Below are 19028 nucleotides of genomic sequence, written 5' to 3'. Positions count from 1 at the left end.
GAGTTGAATCTTATTTCAACAGGCGGCTCCACCACTTTAAATCACTTTTAAGTCTGTTTACAACACAAAATGTCCTCGGAGTTTATTAGTAAATTTATTTATTAGCTAATTATTTAAACCAACAAATGATGGACCGTTAGAGCCGTCCCGGTAGCTCTTCGTTTCCAGTTAAACGGACCAGACTTCATGGAAATTCCACCTGTTTTTTAGCCTACAAGAAAACACAACAATATAAAAATATTTATCTAAAAAGTCCCAAAATGACAAGACAAAATTATTTCTTCCCATCAGGCCGAGGAGCCATTAGCATCAACATAAAAAAATAGCAGGAACTGCAGGATTTTTAGAAGAGCACGAGCGCCCACAAGTGGACGAACAAAGAGAAAATACAGTGACCATCAGATCCACTAAATAACTCAACTGAATAAAGGAAAATTAAAACTTTTACCCTTTAAAAATATTAAATTCACTTTAAATCAAAATCGTATCGAAGTTAAAGATTTTACTGTGTGAAAAGTTGAAATTTCTTTCTTTTATTCACTAAGTCTGAAATGTGTCTGGCAGCTTTCACACCTGAAAACAAGCCCACTGGTAAACACACGCTAATTTAATGAGCGCCCGCAAACACACACATGCAGTCGCTTCTGTCAACAGTTTTAACTACTGAAGTGTGTGTGAACTTCTGACACTTGCGCTTCTTAATTTGATCAGGACTTTCTCTGTGCGCGCGCGTGTGTATTCTGCTTGTTTGTTTTGTCGATCATCTCGCTGATTGAACCTGGCTAGACCAGGGGTCCGGTCCGGTCGCAGACTGGATGTTTACTGATGGTCTGATGAAGTGACAAGACGGAAGAAAGATAGAAACAGTTCTCTCTCTCTCTCTCTCTCTCTCTCTCTCTCTCTCTCTCTCTCTCTCGCTCTCTCTCTCTCTTCTTTTTAAGAACAAAAAAAAGCCCCGGTATAGGTAGGTAGGTAGGTAGGTAGGTAGGTAGAATGAAGCAAACATATTTTTATTTCCTACCAACATGATGATTTCTCGTCCAGCAAGCAGCAGGAAGTTGGTGTGGACGGTTTTTTGTTTGTTTTGTTTTATAGCTAAAATAATGCTTCTGTGCTAGGAACACAGAGATAAGCAGGACCTGGAGAGCAGTCACATTATACCATTGATTATAACATTAATTATTAATCCTTCATCTTCATTATCATTCTAAACCATTTTTAACTCTAGAACACGCTGTTTATAGGCTGCACTGAAACTCTGATGAAAGGTGGATTATTGCTGATCAGCTCAATAAGGAGACCAGAAAATGTTTTCCTGAGAACTGGTTTCAACACAGCAGGAGATTCTGAAGCAAAGATCATCAATGATGTTCTTATTATTCATACATGATTTATTGTTCATCATCAAACAGGCAGAAACAAAAGGGAAAAAAGAAGCTGAACACGATAAACTTTGAGACATTATATGATTGGAAAATAGATATACTTTCTCTTTCTCTCCTTTGCCTCTCACTGAAATTAGAATAATTTTGTATTATTTTAATTGTTGATCAATCAAATAAAAACTCTTTTTTTACTTTCGAATTGTACTGGGTCTTTTTAACTATTAGGCTACTGGCTACTCACCTCCCAACGGTATCATACAGAGTTGCATATAATGAATTACCTCCAATTTACTGCTGACTAGAAGCACTCAGGGAGGCAAACCTCCACCAAGCCATTGTCATTTCTTTGGCCATTGATTGTGGGCACTAATTTGAGGTAGAAGCTCTGATGGTGAAATTATCCTTATTTTCCCATAAAAAAGAATCCCTTGAAATTCCTGGATTCGGGCGGTGATCTAGATCACCCCCAAAATGTAATCACTTGTTCCTTTATTCCATTTGTGAGATTTCCTGAAAATCTAATCAAAATCCATGCACAGCTTATGTTGCTAAAAGACAAACCGGCGCAGCTGAGTAACAAATACCAGTCGTGTTGAATAAAGTGAAAATAAAGATGTTAACAAATGTTATCTGACTTCTGTGGGTCTAAATCACATCTGATGAAGATAAACTGATTAATTTTTTGTTTCTTCTTCTTACTATAAAATTCTCCCGTCACACACACACACACACACACACACACATATATATTTATATATACACACATTTATATATATATATATATATATTCATTCATTCTCTGAACCGTTTAGACCATTAAGGGTCGCTGGTAGCGAGGGAGAATTTAGAGTCATCAATTAACCTAACATGCATGTCTTTGGACGGTGGTTGGAAGCCGGAGTACCCGGGGAGAACATGCACCTTCCCCCTCCCTAATATATATATATATATATATATATATATATATATATACATATATATACATATATATATAGTCCCCTTGCCCTCCATGGGCCGTCTCATCCATCCAAGCTCGGGTCCTCTACCAGAGGCCTGGGAGCTTAAGGGTTCTGTGCAGTATCTTTGCTGTTCCTAGGACTGCCCTCTTCTGGACCGAGATGTCTGAGGTTTGTCCTGGGATCTGCTGTAGCCACTCTTCCAGTTTGGGGGTTCCTGCCCCGAGTGCTCCGATGACCACGGGCACCACTGTTGCCTTCACTTTCCAGGCCTTCTCAAGTCATTCTTTCAGGCCTTGGTATTTCTCCAGTTTCTCATGTTCTTTTCTCCTGATGTTACAGTCGCTTGGTATTGTGATGTCAACCACAACGACTTTCCTCTGCTGTTTGTCCATCACCACAATGTCCGGCTGGTTTACCGTTAGCATTTTGTCGGTCTGGATCTGGAAGTCCCACAGGATCTTAGCTTGGTTATTCTCTACCACCTTCAGAGGTGTTTCCCACCTTGACCTCTGGGCTTCCAGACTGTACTCCACACAGATGTTCCTGTACACTATACCAGCCACTTGGTTATGACGCTCCTTGTAAGCTTTCCCTGCCAGCATCTTACACCCTGCAGTTATGTGCTGGATTTTCTCAGGGGCCTCTTTACACGGTCTACACCTGGGGTCTTGTCTTGTATGGTAGATCTGGGCCTCTATTGCTCTGGTGCTCAAGGCCTGCTCCTGTGCAGCCATGATCAGTGCCTCTGTTCCGTCTTTCAGTCCAGCCCTTTCTAGCCATTGGTAGGATTTCTTGATATCAGCCACTTCAGTTATCTGTCGGTGGTACATCCCATGGAGGGGCTTTTCCTCCCATGATTTTATATATATATATATATATATATATATATATATATATATATATATATATATATATAGTTTTTAAATATTTATTTTGAACCAAAAATCTTTTTATCTTCTCTTTTTTATGTATGTATGTAAAAATGTCAGGGAATGTCTCAGGATTCTCCCAGACGAATCGGAGTTAGTGCCCTTGGAGAGGGAAGCTTGGGCTTCCCTGCTTAGGCTGCTGAATTATAATACATTTAAACATAATTCTCACTAACACAGACACACGGCATGCTAAAAGCTCCTCCCAACCCAACCCGCTACAACGCTTTCTTTCCTCCACTGATTCAACCACATCACTTTCACATTGTGAAATTTCTGGTGTTTTTGTCGTTATTTGGACGAGCAGTGAAAGTATTGCTATGTATTTATACTCATTTGTATTTTTATCAATCAGAGGCAATAAAGCAGTCCAAGTGGCCGAGCAGCTGCTACCAATTCCAAGTCAGTTGGGATGAATCAAGGAAAGATGATCAGGAACAAGCGTACGGAAAGATTCATTCATCTGAACATGTCTGTGCAAACACCATTTTTCATTATGAAAGCCACATTACCATCCCTACAAGCCCCCTGATGACCATCTATAGACGCCCTGGTGACCCACGCGATGGATCACCTGATGACTCAGCTGCAGAGACTAACATCATGACACCGATTCAGGCATTCAATGGATTTATTGATCTGTTGACATTTGAGGACAAAAAAAAAAAAAAAAAAAAAAAAAAAAAAAAAAAGCACATGACGCATTCAAGATTCCACTAAATAAATGTATTATACCCACCTGAGGTCAGTCTGTCACATGCATACCAACACACACACACAAGCACACACACACACGCACATACTGACCCCAAACCTTGTCTTACCTGAACTTGTGCATCCTCTATGAATGGAGCCTTTACCAAGTGAATTTACAACATGACAGGGACAGATGAGGGACAGATGAGGGACAGGACATGGACGTGATGTCAAGAGTGGGAGACAAACAGCTCAAGTCACTACTCAGACTTCTCTATTGTGAATAATCAGAAGGAAATCTGAACTCTTAACATTTCATTATACAGAAACAGTCTTCTCTCCTCCATTACCCACAATCCCCTTCATCACACGTCCTGCTGTAGGTGTGGTTCAATCAGGCAGCCTGGGAGTCGAGGCCAAGTTCACCTGTTCCAGTGTGAGCCATTTCCTTTAAGGAAACATGAAACATTCTCACACATGACTGACAGTGGGAAGCAGCGGGAAGAGGAGTCGGAGACTTTTTGGGAAACACAGGATATGACTGGAGGATGTGAGGAATGTGGTTGACACAAACCTGTCAGCTGATTGGGACTTAACTGTGCTTTCCAAGGCTCTGCTGTTATTCATTCCCACTGTGGGCCGCTTTTAGAGAGCAGGAAAACCAGCGGCCGACTCCCAGGCTGCAGAGTCCTGTCTGCATAAGGACATCTGAAGACAGCAGGCGCGCTGCTGCTCAGTGTTACAGAGTTAAGACTTACGGCCAACAAACATGTTATCCTTTCTAAGTTCACTAAAATTAAAAAACAAAAACCAGAGTGTGGAAGGAGGATTGGTGGGAGCATTCAAGTTCCTCAAGGTTAAAAGTTCCTTCCTTTGTCAGACCAGACGGACCTCCACAGGGATGAGCAGGTTAACACAGGGAGTTCAGCCTTTTTCCCATGGTCTCCTTTAGCACTTCCAAAATGAAGCGATCACTCCAAAGAGAACAACAAGGACTTGGGTTATGAGGAGCGCTGGATGAAGGCAGGGCATGACATGAAGGGGGAGCAGTCTTATTCAGCAGCCTTTAGGGAAAAGGAGAGCTTGGGTCTGGACTTTCCCTTTCCCAGGATGATTTTCTGCTCCTCCTTCTGCTGCCTCTGACGGTCCTGCTCCAGCTTCATGCGCTCCTCATGGATCTTCCTCTGCTCTTCCACGATACGCAACTGCTCCTCAGCCTGTCAGACAGCAGAGAGATGGAGCTCAAAATGATGTTTCTCTCTTTGATCAGCGTGCAGGTGTTAAACATGACCTCAGCGTGTAAATTATAAGACGTCATACTTCAGAGACTAATACATCTGCATATCTAGTGGTATTAAAACCATACAAGGAGTGTGTTGGTCTTTAAAGTCTACACAAGTATCTTCATACATTTTTCAATAAAATCCTGTGAGTGTGATCAGCTTAAATAAATCTAAAGTCTATAACTCTTCCATAGTTACAGAAGATTATTTGTAAGTGTAAGAAGACAGGTTCTATTGGCATGTAGGTAAAACCATTTAGTACAACATCAAGATTCTCATCCTGCTTTCTGTCTGTTCACCTGATGCTGATATTCATCACATATTGTTCCTTCTGTGTTTAGAAGGAAGCAGCTTCACAGCTTTAAATTCATCCTGCTGACTTTTTACCTTTTAGTTAGTAAATCCTGAACATTTCATCCTTCTTTCTCATAAATATTCGGTTTTATAAATATACATGAAGAAATGTTTGAACTGTTGCTGTTTAAAGAGAAAACTGCTGCTAAACCTGTTTATGTGTTTAGTGCAGGGGTCTGCAGCCTTTCCAATCCAAAGAGACATTTTTCCCTCAGCCAGCTAAATAAAACAACTTTAGAGACGCAGATGTTACCAGACTTTTCAAAAAGGTAAGTTAATATATATTTTTAATGAAGAGCCACCATAGGATGTTTGTTACTTTTGAAGAACCACATTTTTATTTTTTAAAATAAAGAAAAACATAAAACCTTCATAAAAGATGATACTTTTTTTCTAAGGATAAGAAGATGTTTCTAAGATATTTGTGGAAAATGAATTAAAAAAAAAAAAAAAAAAAAAAAAGTTCCTGGTTTCCAACCTAATGACAAGAAAGATAGATTTAAAAACATATTCTAGCCACGTATTTAGAGGCATGTGGAAGGTCCAGAGAAACACTTGCAGCTCCAGAGTCGCAGGTTGGAGACCAAAATTTACTGCATTTTCTTTATATAACCGTAGGCCTTCTTTTAAAGGAAAGACATTTTTGCGTGTAACAATGCAATTAATTGCGATTAAAAGTTTTAATAACTGCCCTATATATATATATATATATATATATATATATATATATATATATATATATGTATATATATATATATATATATATATATATATATATATATGTATATATATATATATATATATATATATATATATATATATATATATATATATATGTATATATATATATATATATATATATATATATATGTATATATATATATATATATATATATATATATATATATATATATATATATATATATATATATATGTATATATATATATATATATATATATATATATATATATATATATATATATATATATATACATATATATAAATAAATAAAATGTCTGGCAACACTGCCCACATTGCCCTTTTTGCTGTACCCACAAGATGAAAAGAGTTAAGTCTGAAGTAGATTTATAAACTGTGGACACTGCCGGTTTAAAACCTGGAATCAGGCGCAGAGTAACATGTAAATTAATTGAGGTCTTTTTGATTTGCTAAACGTAATGTCTTAAATTTTTATTTTAATTTAAAAATGATGAATAATTCTGTGCTAATTTTGAGTTCCAACCTCTGTGTTCCTCAACAATGTTAACAAGCAGCAAACAGCAGGTTTTTTTTTATCATTTGCACATTCATTCTGAGTCCACGACCACATTTCGATGCATCTAAAAACTTGGCCCCGCCCCTAGCATCAAGGCAGCAAGCACCCCTACAAGTGATGTGTCAGGTTCTGAAGTGTGTGTGATGTGTGTGTAGAGCAGCCGTTTCTGTGTTGGGTCCTACCAGTTTGGCCTGAGCTTCAGCGATCTTGCGATTATTCTCCTCCAGGATTTTTTCCAGTTCCTCCCGTTTGGATTTTTCTTCCTCCTAGATGGGCGACATGGTGCCATGTTAGCGCGTGAACAGGCTACTGTCACACAGACACGCACACACTCACACACAGTAAAGCCTGTTTAACTCTCATACATGACCACACTCACATTCAGCCATTACATTTTTTACATAAAGGGGCAAAAAATAAAGTGTTTGGGAAACACACCCACTAAGTTGCCCCCCTCCCTCTGAAAATAAAAGGCTGAACCACTCCTGGGACCCTGACTGCACATTAAAAGGTGAACTCACTCATCCCACTCAGAGGACAAAAAAACAGTCTAAATAGAATAAATCTGCTGGTTTGGTTTTCATCATCATCAAGAGAAAAAGAAAACAAGAAGGAGGGAATAGTTTTGGCTCACCAATCAACGATACCTACGTATTTTCCTTGCCTGTGTACCTACAACTGGTGAAAGCATTAAACGGATGAATATTTACTGTCTCGTCCGGACTGTGGCCCCTGCAGAGACAGAGAGGCCCTCCTGTGATGGGTTGGTAGGTAGGTAGGTGGGTATGGGGGACGCCCGCGGCATTCCTCTGTATAACTCTGATCTCTGCACTGCTTTAGTTTGTTTAGTTTGTCCTTTACAGTAGTCCGTGTGGACAGTGGACATAAAGGACAGAGTGGTGTCTGTGCTGGAGGACGACCCCACCATGGAACACTTACAGAACAAGACAAGTCACAGCTGTGAGACTGCAGGCCAGCTCAGGTCAGTGCTGGTCAGGAAGGGGGGAATTTTGTTTACAACACAACAAAAACAAGACAATGTGAAAGAGAGCAGCAGCCCTGCAGGAGAAGCAGGTTAGAAGAACAAAACAACAACTTTTTCATCATCAGTCCACAGAATTTACTTCGTCATACAGGAAACAACATACAGCGCTCCATCATGGAAGGGTGGGGGCAGGTAAAGGTTCAGAGCAGTGTGGCGTCAAGTCAGTTTAACAGAGAGAAAACATGGAAAATCTGACACGGATGAGAGGAAGAGGAAGAAGCCGAGGCAGGAAATGACCTCAGAGTGACTCTCACCTGGTTTAGGTTTTATAGAAAGCCGGCTGGGTTTGTGAACACTGTTCAATACATGAACGCTCCGTTTGCAAACCCTGCTGCTGTCAAAGATCCTGCTCTGAACAGACGGAGAGGTTGTGTTCAGGTCCAGTGTTTACAGATGCCAGTCAACCCTGCAAGGCTCGCAAGCTGACCGCTGTGCCCAACCCTCAAAGCTCCAGCTCCTTTTTCACTTGTCAGATTGAGGCTAAACTTATACGAATCTATCAATAGATATAGCAGCATAAAGGCCAAGAATTTATTACTAACAGAACTTTGAAGGGCTGGACGATATGGTCCAAAAATAAAATCTCTGATTTTTCTAACCAAATCCGATTTCCCCATTTTAATCAATTTTGTTCCTTTTCTTTCTTACAAACATATTAAACTTATTAAAAACATATTTATTTCTTTATGTGTGTTCACACTGGTGAATGAAAACATCTGAATGAGACGTCATCTCAGCAAGAGAAGCTGATTGGACGGAGGCGACACAGGAAACCAGTTGTGTGTGTACATGCTAAGATCTCGCCGAGCCTCGGTAAGTCACACAAGGAGGGTCACGTTACCAGAAAAGAGGACATATTAAAAAAATAAATAAATAAAAAATAAAAAAAATTGTCTCCAAGTTTTATGAATTGATATTGCATTTTTTTTTTATTAACTGAAATTGATAAATTGATTTTTCCTTTTTAACCTAGCCCTAACAGACAGAACTTTCTGCTCACTTGTTGATCTTTGGCCGCTCCTGATTGGACATTACCGTCAGTTTGAGCTCTCTGATTGGTGGAAAGTTTGACATGAAGTGGCCTCATCATCATTTCCGGGTCAAAATAGAGGTCTCTTAGTAACTTGATTTAGACTTGAATTAGAAATTTTTTGTGAAGATGTGACAAATGATTGCGTTACCATGGATCACGAATTGTGGATTTAGCATAGAGAGCAGGGGTCGGCAGATGGATGGCTGGTCAACATGTGAGATGTTATTAGTGTAATGTGCGTCTTCCATACACAAGTGTTTTTTACTTTCGTATATATTTAACATTGTGTGGGCTCTAGTGTTCTTTATTGTTCAGCAAGTAGAGAAAGTAGGTCAGGGAGACGTTGGGATTGAACCTGCACTTATGGGGCGGCTTCTTGGCACCGTGCCCACAGCAACAACAAAAGATATTTTCCTTTTCTTTCTGTGACGGTTCTGCGTTGCTTTGGTCTGTTGCTTCCACTATCGGGGAAAACTCAGACAGTAACGGCTGCTAAACTTTCCTGGTTCCACCTCCAAACCAAGCTTGGGAGGCAGAGACAAGGTGATTACTCCTGGGTGAAGCTGCAGCTAGCTGCAGGCTTGGCTCCCTTCACGTTACCCAGCGGTGGTGAAGCAGACGCCGGACTGTGTGGTGTTTATTGCTAAAGCTGGTAGCAAAACATTCACCGTTAAACCGCAAGTTTCTCAGTGACTTCCTCTGTCATGATGTTAGGGGTGGGCCGATACAGATACTAGCATCGGAATACTCGCCGATCCTACCAAAAGTAAGGGGATCGGTATCGGTGAGTATTTCTGTCTAAACATCATCCGATACCATGGAAACGGAATAATAATGCTTTGTTTCCTGCCCAACAAACCACACACAGACACAGGAAGTTACACAGTCTTGTGTGACCGTTGTTTTGAGTTGGTAGGTGGAGAAGCAGCTGCACGTGAGTCACTGCTGTGCTAACATTTAGCATTAATGGTATGTTAGTAATTTGGCGTCATTACTGATTAGAAAATCCCACCAGCAAAACAGCGATATGAGGCATGAGGCATCTCGCATATGCATTTTGGTTGGAATCACGTGAAAGAACGAGTTTGTTGCCTAAAGGAAATGTGCAACAAACCACAGCAAACAAACGTTGGCAAATGTTTTAAAAAACATGAGGAATTTTCAGAAGAAAGCCAGAAAGCCACAGCAAATAGGAACATCTGGGAGTTTATTGTCCTGGATTAACAGCCCTTTTTGTGTAAAACCATTTCTACGTCCAATTTCAACATAGTTTCTAATAGAAATTCTTTGACCCAAACGTTTGTTTTTCATCTGAGAAAGAGGAAACTAGTGGTTCATCTTATATTTAACCCAAAGTATTGTTATTGGATGCACTGGCAATAGAAAAAAATTGATCGGTCTCGTGTCAGTCAGATCCATGTCGCTGTCACGTGAAGCTGAAGAATGAAACAGAATTTATAGACCTCTTAATAAAATAACACTGGTATTGGATCCGTACTCGGTATTGGCAGATACCTAAAGCCCAGGTATCGGAATCATATCGGACAGAAAAAGAACATCCCTACCTGACGTCCCCCCTCCCCTACCATCCCCCCCCTTACCTACCGCTCTCACTCCTGGGCTGGGTGTCTCCCCTCCTCTCAGCTCGACCATTCTGAAAGGGGCCACGCTGTTCTTTTAACACAGCGCTGCAAACAGCAGCATGTCTCTGCACAACCAGACAGAACTCTTGCAATCTGGTGGGACCGATTTTAGTGGCGGCGGCCCAGTTTTGGCCCACGGGCCGCCAGCTGCCAACCACTGATATAGTCTCTGAACAAACAGCACATTTTGCGGTTGGATCACAAACCTCCTGGATGGAATGTAAATCCCTGGAGAACATCCATAGATCACCTAAAGGGTTAGCTATACATCACCATTCACCACACAGAGTTAAACTACTGTTCCTGACACACTGGTGATGATATAAGAGGTCTCCTGTGCTCATGGGCACAAGAGATTTTTAACTGTTGATATGAAAAAGAGACTTATTCTGATCTGCAGGGATACACTCTGTCCATGTGATGCAGTTTTCTACAGAAGATTAATCAGTAAAAGAGGGAAGTTTGGGCATGTTTCACAGGCTTGAATCATCCGACTGAAGATCTCCAAACAAGAAGTGTTAGAGGAGCAGCTGCATAAACCCAGAGCAGGACAAACTGTGGATTCAATGAATGTTATTAACATTTCTGAACATAAAATGACTAAAATCTGATGACAGTCTGCTGCCATGATGGTCAGAGGAAAACCTGGACTTTTTCAAAGAACACATCAAAGTGACCTTCTGTGTACAGGAGTCGGGTTAATTCTGCCGGGCCTGAACATGAACCATGTTTAGGATTGAGAAAGGTTATTTGGAAGAAAACAGGACAATAACGAACGAACAAATCCAAACAGTTAAACATTCAGACTTCATTTATCTCCTGATCAGTACCAAACAGGGAGGTTCTGGTCCACTTCAGCGTCAGTGCTGCACTGGCCAGTTTTAAAATACTGTATTTACTGTTTTACAGTGTAAACACACACTCATTTTATAAATGATGCGGGGGGGAGGCAATAATGTCAGCCGCAATAATTTTATTTCTTTTTTTCCTCTATCTTACTTTACCGTAGACTGTGTATGACAACAGGTTTCTGTTTGGAGTATCTCGACTGAACGCTCTCGTTTCTTGTGGAGTGATCTTGTGTCATACTCAACAGCAGCATGTTGCAGCACGAGACCGTGGTGAAGCACTAACCTGTACGAGCCGGTACGTCACATTTGTTTTACAGGGCTGCCAACTCTCACGTATCGGCCGTGAGACTCACGCATTTAAGTGGCTTCTCCTGCTCTTGCGCTAAACCTCCGATTTCTCATGCTGAAATACACATCAAGAGCAATGCCGGCTAATCCAGAGGTTCGGGAGGATTCCCAGTGTGTCGCGTTACTTCTGTGCTGATGTCCCGCCGTACGTGGAAACGGCGTCGCAGCAGCGCAGCGTCGCGGTTCATTCACTGCTCATAGATCAGTCCGACACGCAGCTTCACAAACAGCAACGATGCACAGTATATTCTTTCTAGTTTTTTTAATACAATGGTACTAACTGGCAGTTTTACCGGTTTTCTCACATGTTTAATATTTTTTTTATATATTTTTTAAAGGGCAATTTTGTTTACAGAATAGTGACTTTATTATCTACCATAATTATTGTTTTTGGTTGAGTTTTGTTTTCATTCACTATTAATGAGACCGTGAGTCTATTCTGTTTATTGTTTTTTGTTTGTTATTTAAAATTTCTTCTAGTTCCAGTAAAGCGTTCTTTAGAGATTGAAGTTTATTGGTGACAATGACATAATGAAAGGGTGTACTTGCATTATTATGGCATTGTCATTATAATAGTTGAAAATTGATTCAAAATGACAACATTATCACTTTACAAAATGTTATCGTTTATTGACATAACTCTGGAGAAAATTAATCACACGGTAGATTTTGTTATCGTGACAGGCCTAGCTCCATCTGAACACATCACAAGCATCTTTCCAGGATCTGATGAAGACTTCTGACCTGATAAAAAAAAAAACTAAAAAGAATATTTGGCTTAAAAATGATGGAAGTGAAAGAGGAAGTGCTCATGGGCACCGGAGATTTTTAACCGGACTGTTGATGTGAAAAAGGGACTAATGGATGGAGGTGAAAGTTTATTCTTCATCAGTTACTTTAGATGAAACATCAGAGAACAGGAGAGACTTAACAGAAGAAACAACATTGTTAAGTTGAACATGGTGAAACTCTCAGACTGGAAGACTAAAACCCAGTGAGTAGGGTGGGGGTGGGGGTGGGGTTAGAGATGGACAGCGTTCCCAACGACCGAGCGTTACCTCTCTGGCCTTCTGCGCTGCCAGCTCCGCCTGCCGTTGCCTCTCCAGCTCCTCCAGCAGTTGCCGCTCCATGATGCGCTTCGCCTCCTCAACACGCCGCAGAACCTCACGCTCAATCTCATCCTTACGCTTCTCCAACTCCTCCTCCACCCGCTTGGCCACCAGCTCCTCCACCCGCCGAGCCGTCTCCTCCTCAATCAGCTTCTCCTCTATCTCCTGCTGCCGGCTGGAGGAGGGCAGGAAGACAGAGAGTTTAAAGTTAGGCTGCCCCAGACAAGATGTTAACTATTAATACGGAGCCCTGAAAGCTTTATTATTTACAAAAAGACGAAAGTTTAGAAACTTGCAGCCCGTTTGGACTTTCAATCCCAGACTATAAGATTTACATTTCAGTTCGGCTGCTATTTCATCACATTTAGATTGTGTTCATCTATGTATGTAGTATTCCAGCAAATGAACATAAACTGTAAAAAAAAAAATTAATAAATAAAAAATAGAAAAAACAACTTGCGATTTAGTCAGCTTGTGTCTCCATCCTTATTAGCACGACCAGAGACAAAACTGGACAGAGAAAATACTAGAAAAACTGAAGAAAAAGGAGGTTCCAGATATCACAGAGGGTAGATACTGACATCCAACTTCTTCATTAAAAATAAAATAAATGAGGACTCCCTTCAGCTTAGTCTCATTACCTCATTTTTTCATGTTGTTTAAGGCCAGTCTAGGATGTTTAATCCAAAGTAATGTGTGAAAAATGGCTGGTAATACAGGATTATTGGGTGGTTTATTCTGTTATTGTTTGTTAAACACTGGGCTTGATGTTCAACTATAGGATCATACTGGAAAACTATGATTTCATGTTACTGAAGCCTCTGCATTGGACACATTTAAAAAGTTAAATAGTGTATAAATTTAGGACAAGTTAAGCTAAGTGAACACAAATCCTGGGTGAGTTGAACGCAGTCTGTTGGGGTGTTTTATGGTTTTTAGCATGAACTCAAGAAAATGAGCCACCAAATCAATGATTAAGCTCATACACCTTAAGACTAAAGTCTTTTGTTTTTCACTGCTACACGAAATCTACAAAATTCTATGGTTACTTGTTAAGTTTTACAGCTGATGGTCAAGAAGACTATTAACATAATCAATGAACAATTAAAACTAGCAAGAACTCTTCATTCCCACTCGTCACTATTCATACATCTTACGTGTTCGTAGATTATAGATTTAATGTTATTGAAATTAAGAGTTAAACAATATCTTTATTAAATTACAACTTAAAGTGTCGTCCATGTGAAAAGGTTAGTCAATCCGCTGTGACAAAGTTGTGAGCACTGACAGGTATAATTGTGTCCTGTGTGATCAGGGCCCTGCATGTCTGGTGCTAACTGCTAGCTTGTTAGCGTTAGCATCCAGCACGTATGAGTGAATGCCGGCGGCCTTGTTTTGAGCTAAACTACAGCGCAGTCTAACAACCAGTGTTATGCAACATTAACTGTACAATTTCACAGTATATACACTTACATTTTCCTTTGTCTCTCCATCTCGGCCTTCCTCTCCTCCTCTTCCTTTCTCTGTTTCTCGTCCAAAGCATTTCTCTTGCTCAGTGTCCTGCCAAAGATGTCGATGCGCTCCGGCGGAGAGGCTGCTCTGTCCCTGCGAGACGAGGCTGTGGTTGATCGGGAACGCGAGCGGGAATCTCGGCGCCGACTTCTTTTCGCTTCCCGGGACTTGGAGCGCTTTTTGGACCTCTCACGGTCTCTTGAATGCGAGCGAGATCGGCTCCGTTTCTTACCGTGTTTGCTGCTTTTTGAGTGTTTGGACCTGGACGAGCTTCGGCTCCTTGAGCGGCCCATGATGACCACTAACACCAAACTCCTCTGTCTTCTAGCTGCTATTTGTCCAAAATTAGAGACTTTACAGCAACTGATCTTCTGTAAACGTTCTATTTGCACAACCTATACAGCAAACTTTCATAAACAGGTCTCTGTGGGTGAGGAAAAATAAGAGAAACCATCAAAATGCGGTTCATATTTTGCCCTACTAACTCGATACAAGCAAAGATGGCGACTTGTCAGTTTGTTGTTTCCCATCAAGCACCACGGCCTTCGACACTTTCCGACAGCCTTCGGAACCTTGCTGGCGCCTAGACAAAGGATAGCCGAAGATCAAATGTGAGTCAGTCCCATACACTCTATGCTCAGTCCCCAAAACTGTGGACAAAAAAAGTTATATTGAAAATTGCTGATTCTTAATGCTGCGCGCAAGCGCGCACACACACACACACGCACACACATATATATATATATAGAATAGAATAGAATATAAATACTTTATTAATCACTTCAGATATATATATATATATATATATATATATATATATATGTATATAGGACTCAATTATTTAATATTTACATTTACAAAATATTGAAATAATTACAGGCTTTGTAATTAATTAATATTGACAAATCACATTTTAATCACATAACAATAGTTTCTCCAAAAACATTTTTTTAATTTAAATGGATTTTAGTGGATGGCTGAATCAAATAATAGACAGACATAAATACTGTAAACTCAAGTTCTAGTAATGTCTGGAAAGTGCATTTAACTGCATTTTAATTCCAAACAGTAGAAAATGTAATAGAAAATATCCCTGGCCAAAATTAACAAACCTAAAGTTAAAATTCATTTCAAGTACTTTAACTAACAGCTCCACCTGTTATCTAATTAAGAGTCTACAACATGTTACATCACTTTAAACTTTTTAAAAGTTTCCGTTCACACTCTTCAATAATAGGCATTAATATCTGACGGTAAGCCAGGACACGACCAGCGGCAGCTTTGTGAGTTTCATTTTCAGTGTGGTCATGGAGCAGAAGGGATCTTCTGCAATGACTGCAGCTGTGGGCGCTAATGGACGGGGGAGGGGCATGTGGAAGCCAGCTCCATTGAAAAGAAGTAAACATGCTTTCAAGTCAGTGTTCAAAAGTCTCCAGTAACACCAGAGAGATTGGTCTGAAATCTTGCTAAATAAAGTACCAAAGTAGTTAAATTGGCCAAGCTCTGACATGTGTCTCAATTTTATTGGTGTACTGGAATCCATGCACCGACAAATGTTCCACATTGTTTGGAACAAAAAATGTGATTAGTGCACCCCAAAAATGTGTCTTTTGGGTTGTAAACAACACAGAATTACTTAGTTGTGATATTAATTTTTTGTTTGTTTTTTTTAAACAGGATTTTGTGGGTAAAAATGGTTCATAATAGAATAGAATAGAATAGAATAGAATGCCTTTTATTGTCATTATACAAATATACAATGAGATTAAGCCATCCCCAATGTCAGTGCAAAGAGAGCAGTATAGAAGATAAATAAATAAATAAAAGATCTAAGGTATAAAATATATATATATATAATATATAATATATAAAATATAACACCCTCTACAAGGTAAAACCAAGGCTGTGTCCGAATGTCCAACCTTCTCCCTAATCCCTCGTTCACTACATAGGGCTGCACTACATAACACACTACATAGTGACTCATTCTCTTGGCGATTTGGACGCGAAGCTGCCTATTTTTCCTTGCTGCAAACCGAGTGACATCACCACGGCAACCACAACCCGTGTCAAGATGTCATTACAAATCCAATTCGAAGTTGTGTGTAAATATTTTTATTTTTATTCCCTATGTTGTTTTTTTGCTTATAGGTCATTTTGCGCAGCTCAATTTTTTCGCCTCCTTGCGCCATGTTGAGCTTCTGCACGCAATGCCATCGATGCTCACTACTTTTCAAGATGCATTGTGGGTAATTTTGAGTGCCCTACTTTTTTCTCTCTGGACATTCGGACACTCCGACAAAATGGCGGGACCCCTATATAGGGCACTATGTAGGGAGTAGGGGGGACATTCAGACACAGCTCAGGTTATGTTTTTTGTGACATAGAGAGGTTATCTACATCACGAGAAAATAAAATAAAATAAAAAAAAACACACAGCGCCTCCCTCCAGATACAAACAGACGGGACCTCGCCTTGCAGGCATAGAAAATCACACCCACTAATGCACATGAAGGGATGTGAGCTTATATGGTGTAGATTTGCCAGCTTCAGACTTCTTTTCTTTCACAGATTTTGATTAAATATTCCTGCAATGGGATGGATTTGTGCTTTTGAAGGGTGTAAAAGTAACACCGGACTTTATTCTTTATCTGCTGAGCCTCATCAGACAGCAGCTCAAATCTTAGCAGCAGCAACTTCCAGCAGCTCTTCCTGCAGCTGCCACAACCTGCCGTGAGTCTCCACAGCTTTCCAGAGCTGCTGGAGCTGCTGACAGGCAGCTAACAGCGCTAACGGCTCAGACTGATACGTTCAGGACCACCTGGTTCATGTGTAGCTGAGGAGATTCAGGAGGGAAAAGTCTTCCATCTCAAAGACGCTCTGTGGTATAGCTGCTTTGTGAATCTCGCTTTGCATCTAGCCATTGAGGCGAGCTGCTGTCTGTCAATCATTTCTACCTGTGATCCTATCCTGACCCGCCCACTCTCTGTATGTACCCGGAACACCTGACAAGGGAGGCGTCCAGGAAGCATCCTGACCAGATGTCTGTTGATGCGAGGAGCAGCAGCTCTACTCTGAACCCAGCATGGTGAAGGCATCACGCATTGGGGATGAAGATGTTTTTAATACCCACACTTTTCCCAGTGAGAAGGTTCAGCACCTGCACTTTTTTTTTTTTTTTTTGTAAACTTAGTTTTGCATAAATGTTAATGTTCCGATCATCTCTGTGTTTGCCCAGCATAGTGTGGCGTTATGAGGGGACGGGCACACCGTGGAGAAAGAAAATGTTTATTGCAACGCCACCCAGGGGAATTCCACCCCTGGGAAATTTCTAACCCAAATGCAATGGTCAGGCACACAGGTTTTTTTTTACACCACAGGGCGGAGACAGTTCAAGTTTATCAAAACAATTTTATTTAATGAAATAATGAAAAGAAAAAACTACATCACCACCTGAGCGCCCCGCGCCCCAGTCACTCCCCCCACACGAGTGATCAACCGTGAGGAAAACAAATAAGCAGCCCGCATGTTGTGTTCCCGAGTGGAAGAGGAGATGGCAGCGTGTCTTACCCATTTTAAAACGCACATGACAAAAAAGGCTACGCCGACCCTCGAGCCACACAGTCACGCTGCTGCTGCCACCGGGAAGGCAGGAAAAGAGGGATCAAGGTGTGACCCACCTGGGTTTAAATACCCACTTGGTGCCACCGCTCCATCAGTGTACCGTAGACCCGGCAACACAGTGCCATGTAGTGGCGTGGAGGAAAAAGACCTCAGGCCACTCTCCTCCTCCCTCTCAGGTTGTGAATTGTGACGACTGTCTGTGATCAGCTGATCGGTTTTTCTGTTGTTGGTATCGTCTCTCTTGTTGCATTTGTTTATAGTTCAGATGAAAAGTAGCAAACTAATGGTTCATGGTTCATATCGGCACATTTACCCAGAAGTATTGTTCATGGACGCGCTAGCAAGAGTACCAAGCCAGTGGTTAGGAGGTCCCCAGGAACACATATTTTCCATGGGGACCTCCTTCATGCAAAAACTAAAAATCCATGGACCCCCTGCCCCACCCTGTGCTGAAACCATGCTTGTTTTTATGCTTTCAAAAGTGAGATTCTCACCATTCTGGCTGAGTCCTGTCATTTAAAAATCCAGTTAAATTAATAACATTTAGTCTTACTTTTTGTTCTTAAAATTGCCCTTATTTATCAAACGAACATGGAAATGAGCGCAATTTTGATTGCAGGAATGATCTGGATTGGATATGATGTGATATGATGATTTGATTGGATCCACGTGTGACTTCTGAAACGTTTGTATCTGACAATCCCAGTGTAGGGATGATTGGCCACTGATAAATGCAGTGGCTCCATCGTCATTTACATGTTACGTCCTTAATTATTCGCGGTCCAGAGGTCTCGCCCAGGGAGGTCAAACCGTGCAGAGGAGACGTTCAGCCAAAAAAAAAAAACAAAACAAAACGAAAAAAAAAGAAAAAGAAACTTTTCAGAGGTCAAAACTGAAAGCCTCGCTTGTGAGGTGGAAAAGAATAAAGAGGTGCTGTTTGGCAGCCTAAAAACCGGAGCCAAAGGCGAGCACAACAATGC

The 19028-nt window shown here is 40.8% G+C and overlaps 1 protein-coding gene across 1 annotated transcript; it reads right to left on the bottom strand.

Moving 5' to 3' along the window:
- Positions 1–3886: 3886 nt before the first annotated feature.
- Positions 3887–14949, bottom strand: arglu1a (arginine and glutamate rich 1a). The gene is made up of 4 exons (XM_042000917.1): positions 14386–14949; positions 12862–13087; positions 7066–7149; positions 3887–5186 (listed from the first exon to the last, which is right to left on the bottom strand). The coding sequence occupies exons 1-4, from the start codon at positions 14715–14717 to the stop codon at positions 5022–5024; spliced, it is 807 nt and encodes a 268-aa protein (XP_041856851.1). The 5' UTR covers positions 14718–14949; the 3' UTR covers positions 3887–5021.
- Positions 14950–19028: the final 4079 nt, after the last annotated feature.

The sequence above is a fragment of the Melanotaenia boesemani genome, chromosome 12 (assembly GCF_017639745.1).
Source record: "Melanotaenia boesemani isolate fMelBoe1 chromosome 12, fMelBoe1.pri, whole genome shotgun sequence".
NCBI lineage: Eukaryota > Metazoa > Chordata > Actinopteri > Atheriniformes > Melanotaeniidae > Melanotaenia > Melanotaenia boesemani.
The sequence above is the reverse complement of the archived record's forward strand: the minus strand, read 5'-3'. Positions and strand labels throughout refer to the sequence as shown.

Bases quoted from the DNA above. Each gene is read 5' to 3' on its own strand.
- arglu1a (XM_042000917.1), bottom strand. From the start codon at position 14,717: ATGGGCCGCTCAAGGAGCCGAAGCTCGTCCAGGTCCAAACACTCAAAA. The intron at 13,088-14,385 runs GTAAGTGTATAT...GCCCTCCTCCAG, and splicing joins ATGGAGAGACAAAGGAAAAT to CCGGCAGCAGGAGATAGAGG. The intron at 5,187-7,065 runs GTAGGACCCAAC...GCTGTCTGACAG, and splicing joins CTGAAGCTCAGGCCAAACTG to GCTGAGGAGCAGTTGCGTAT.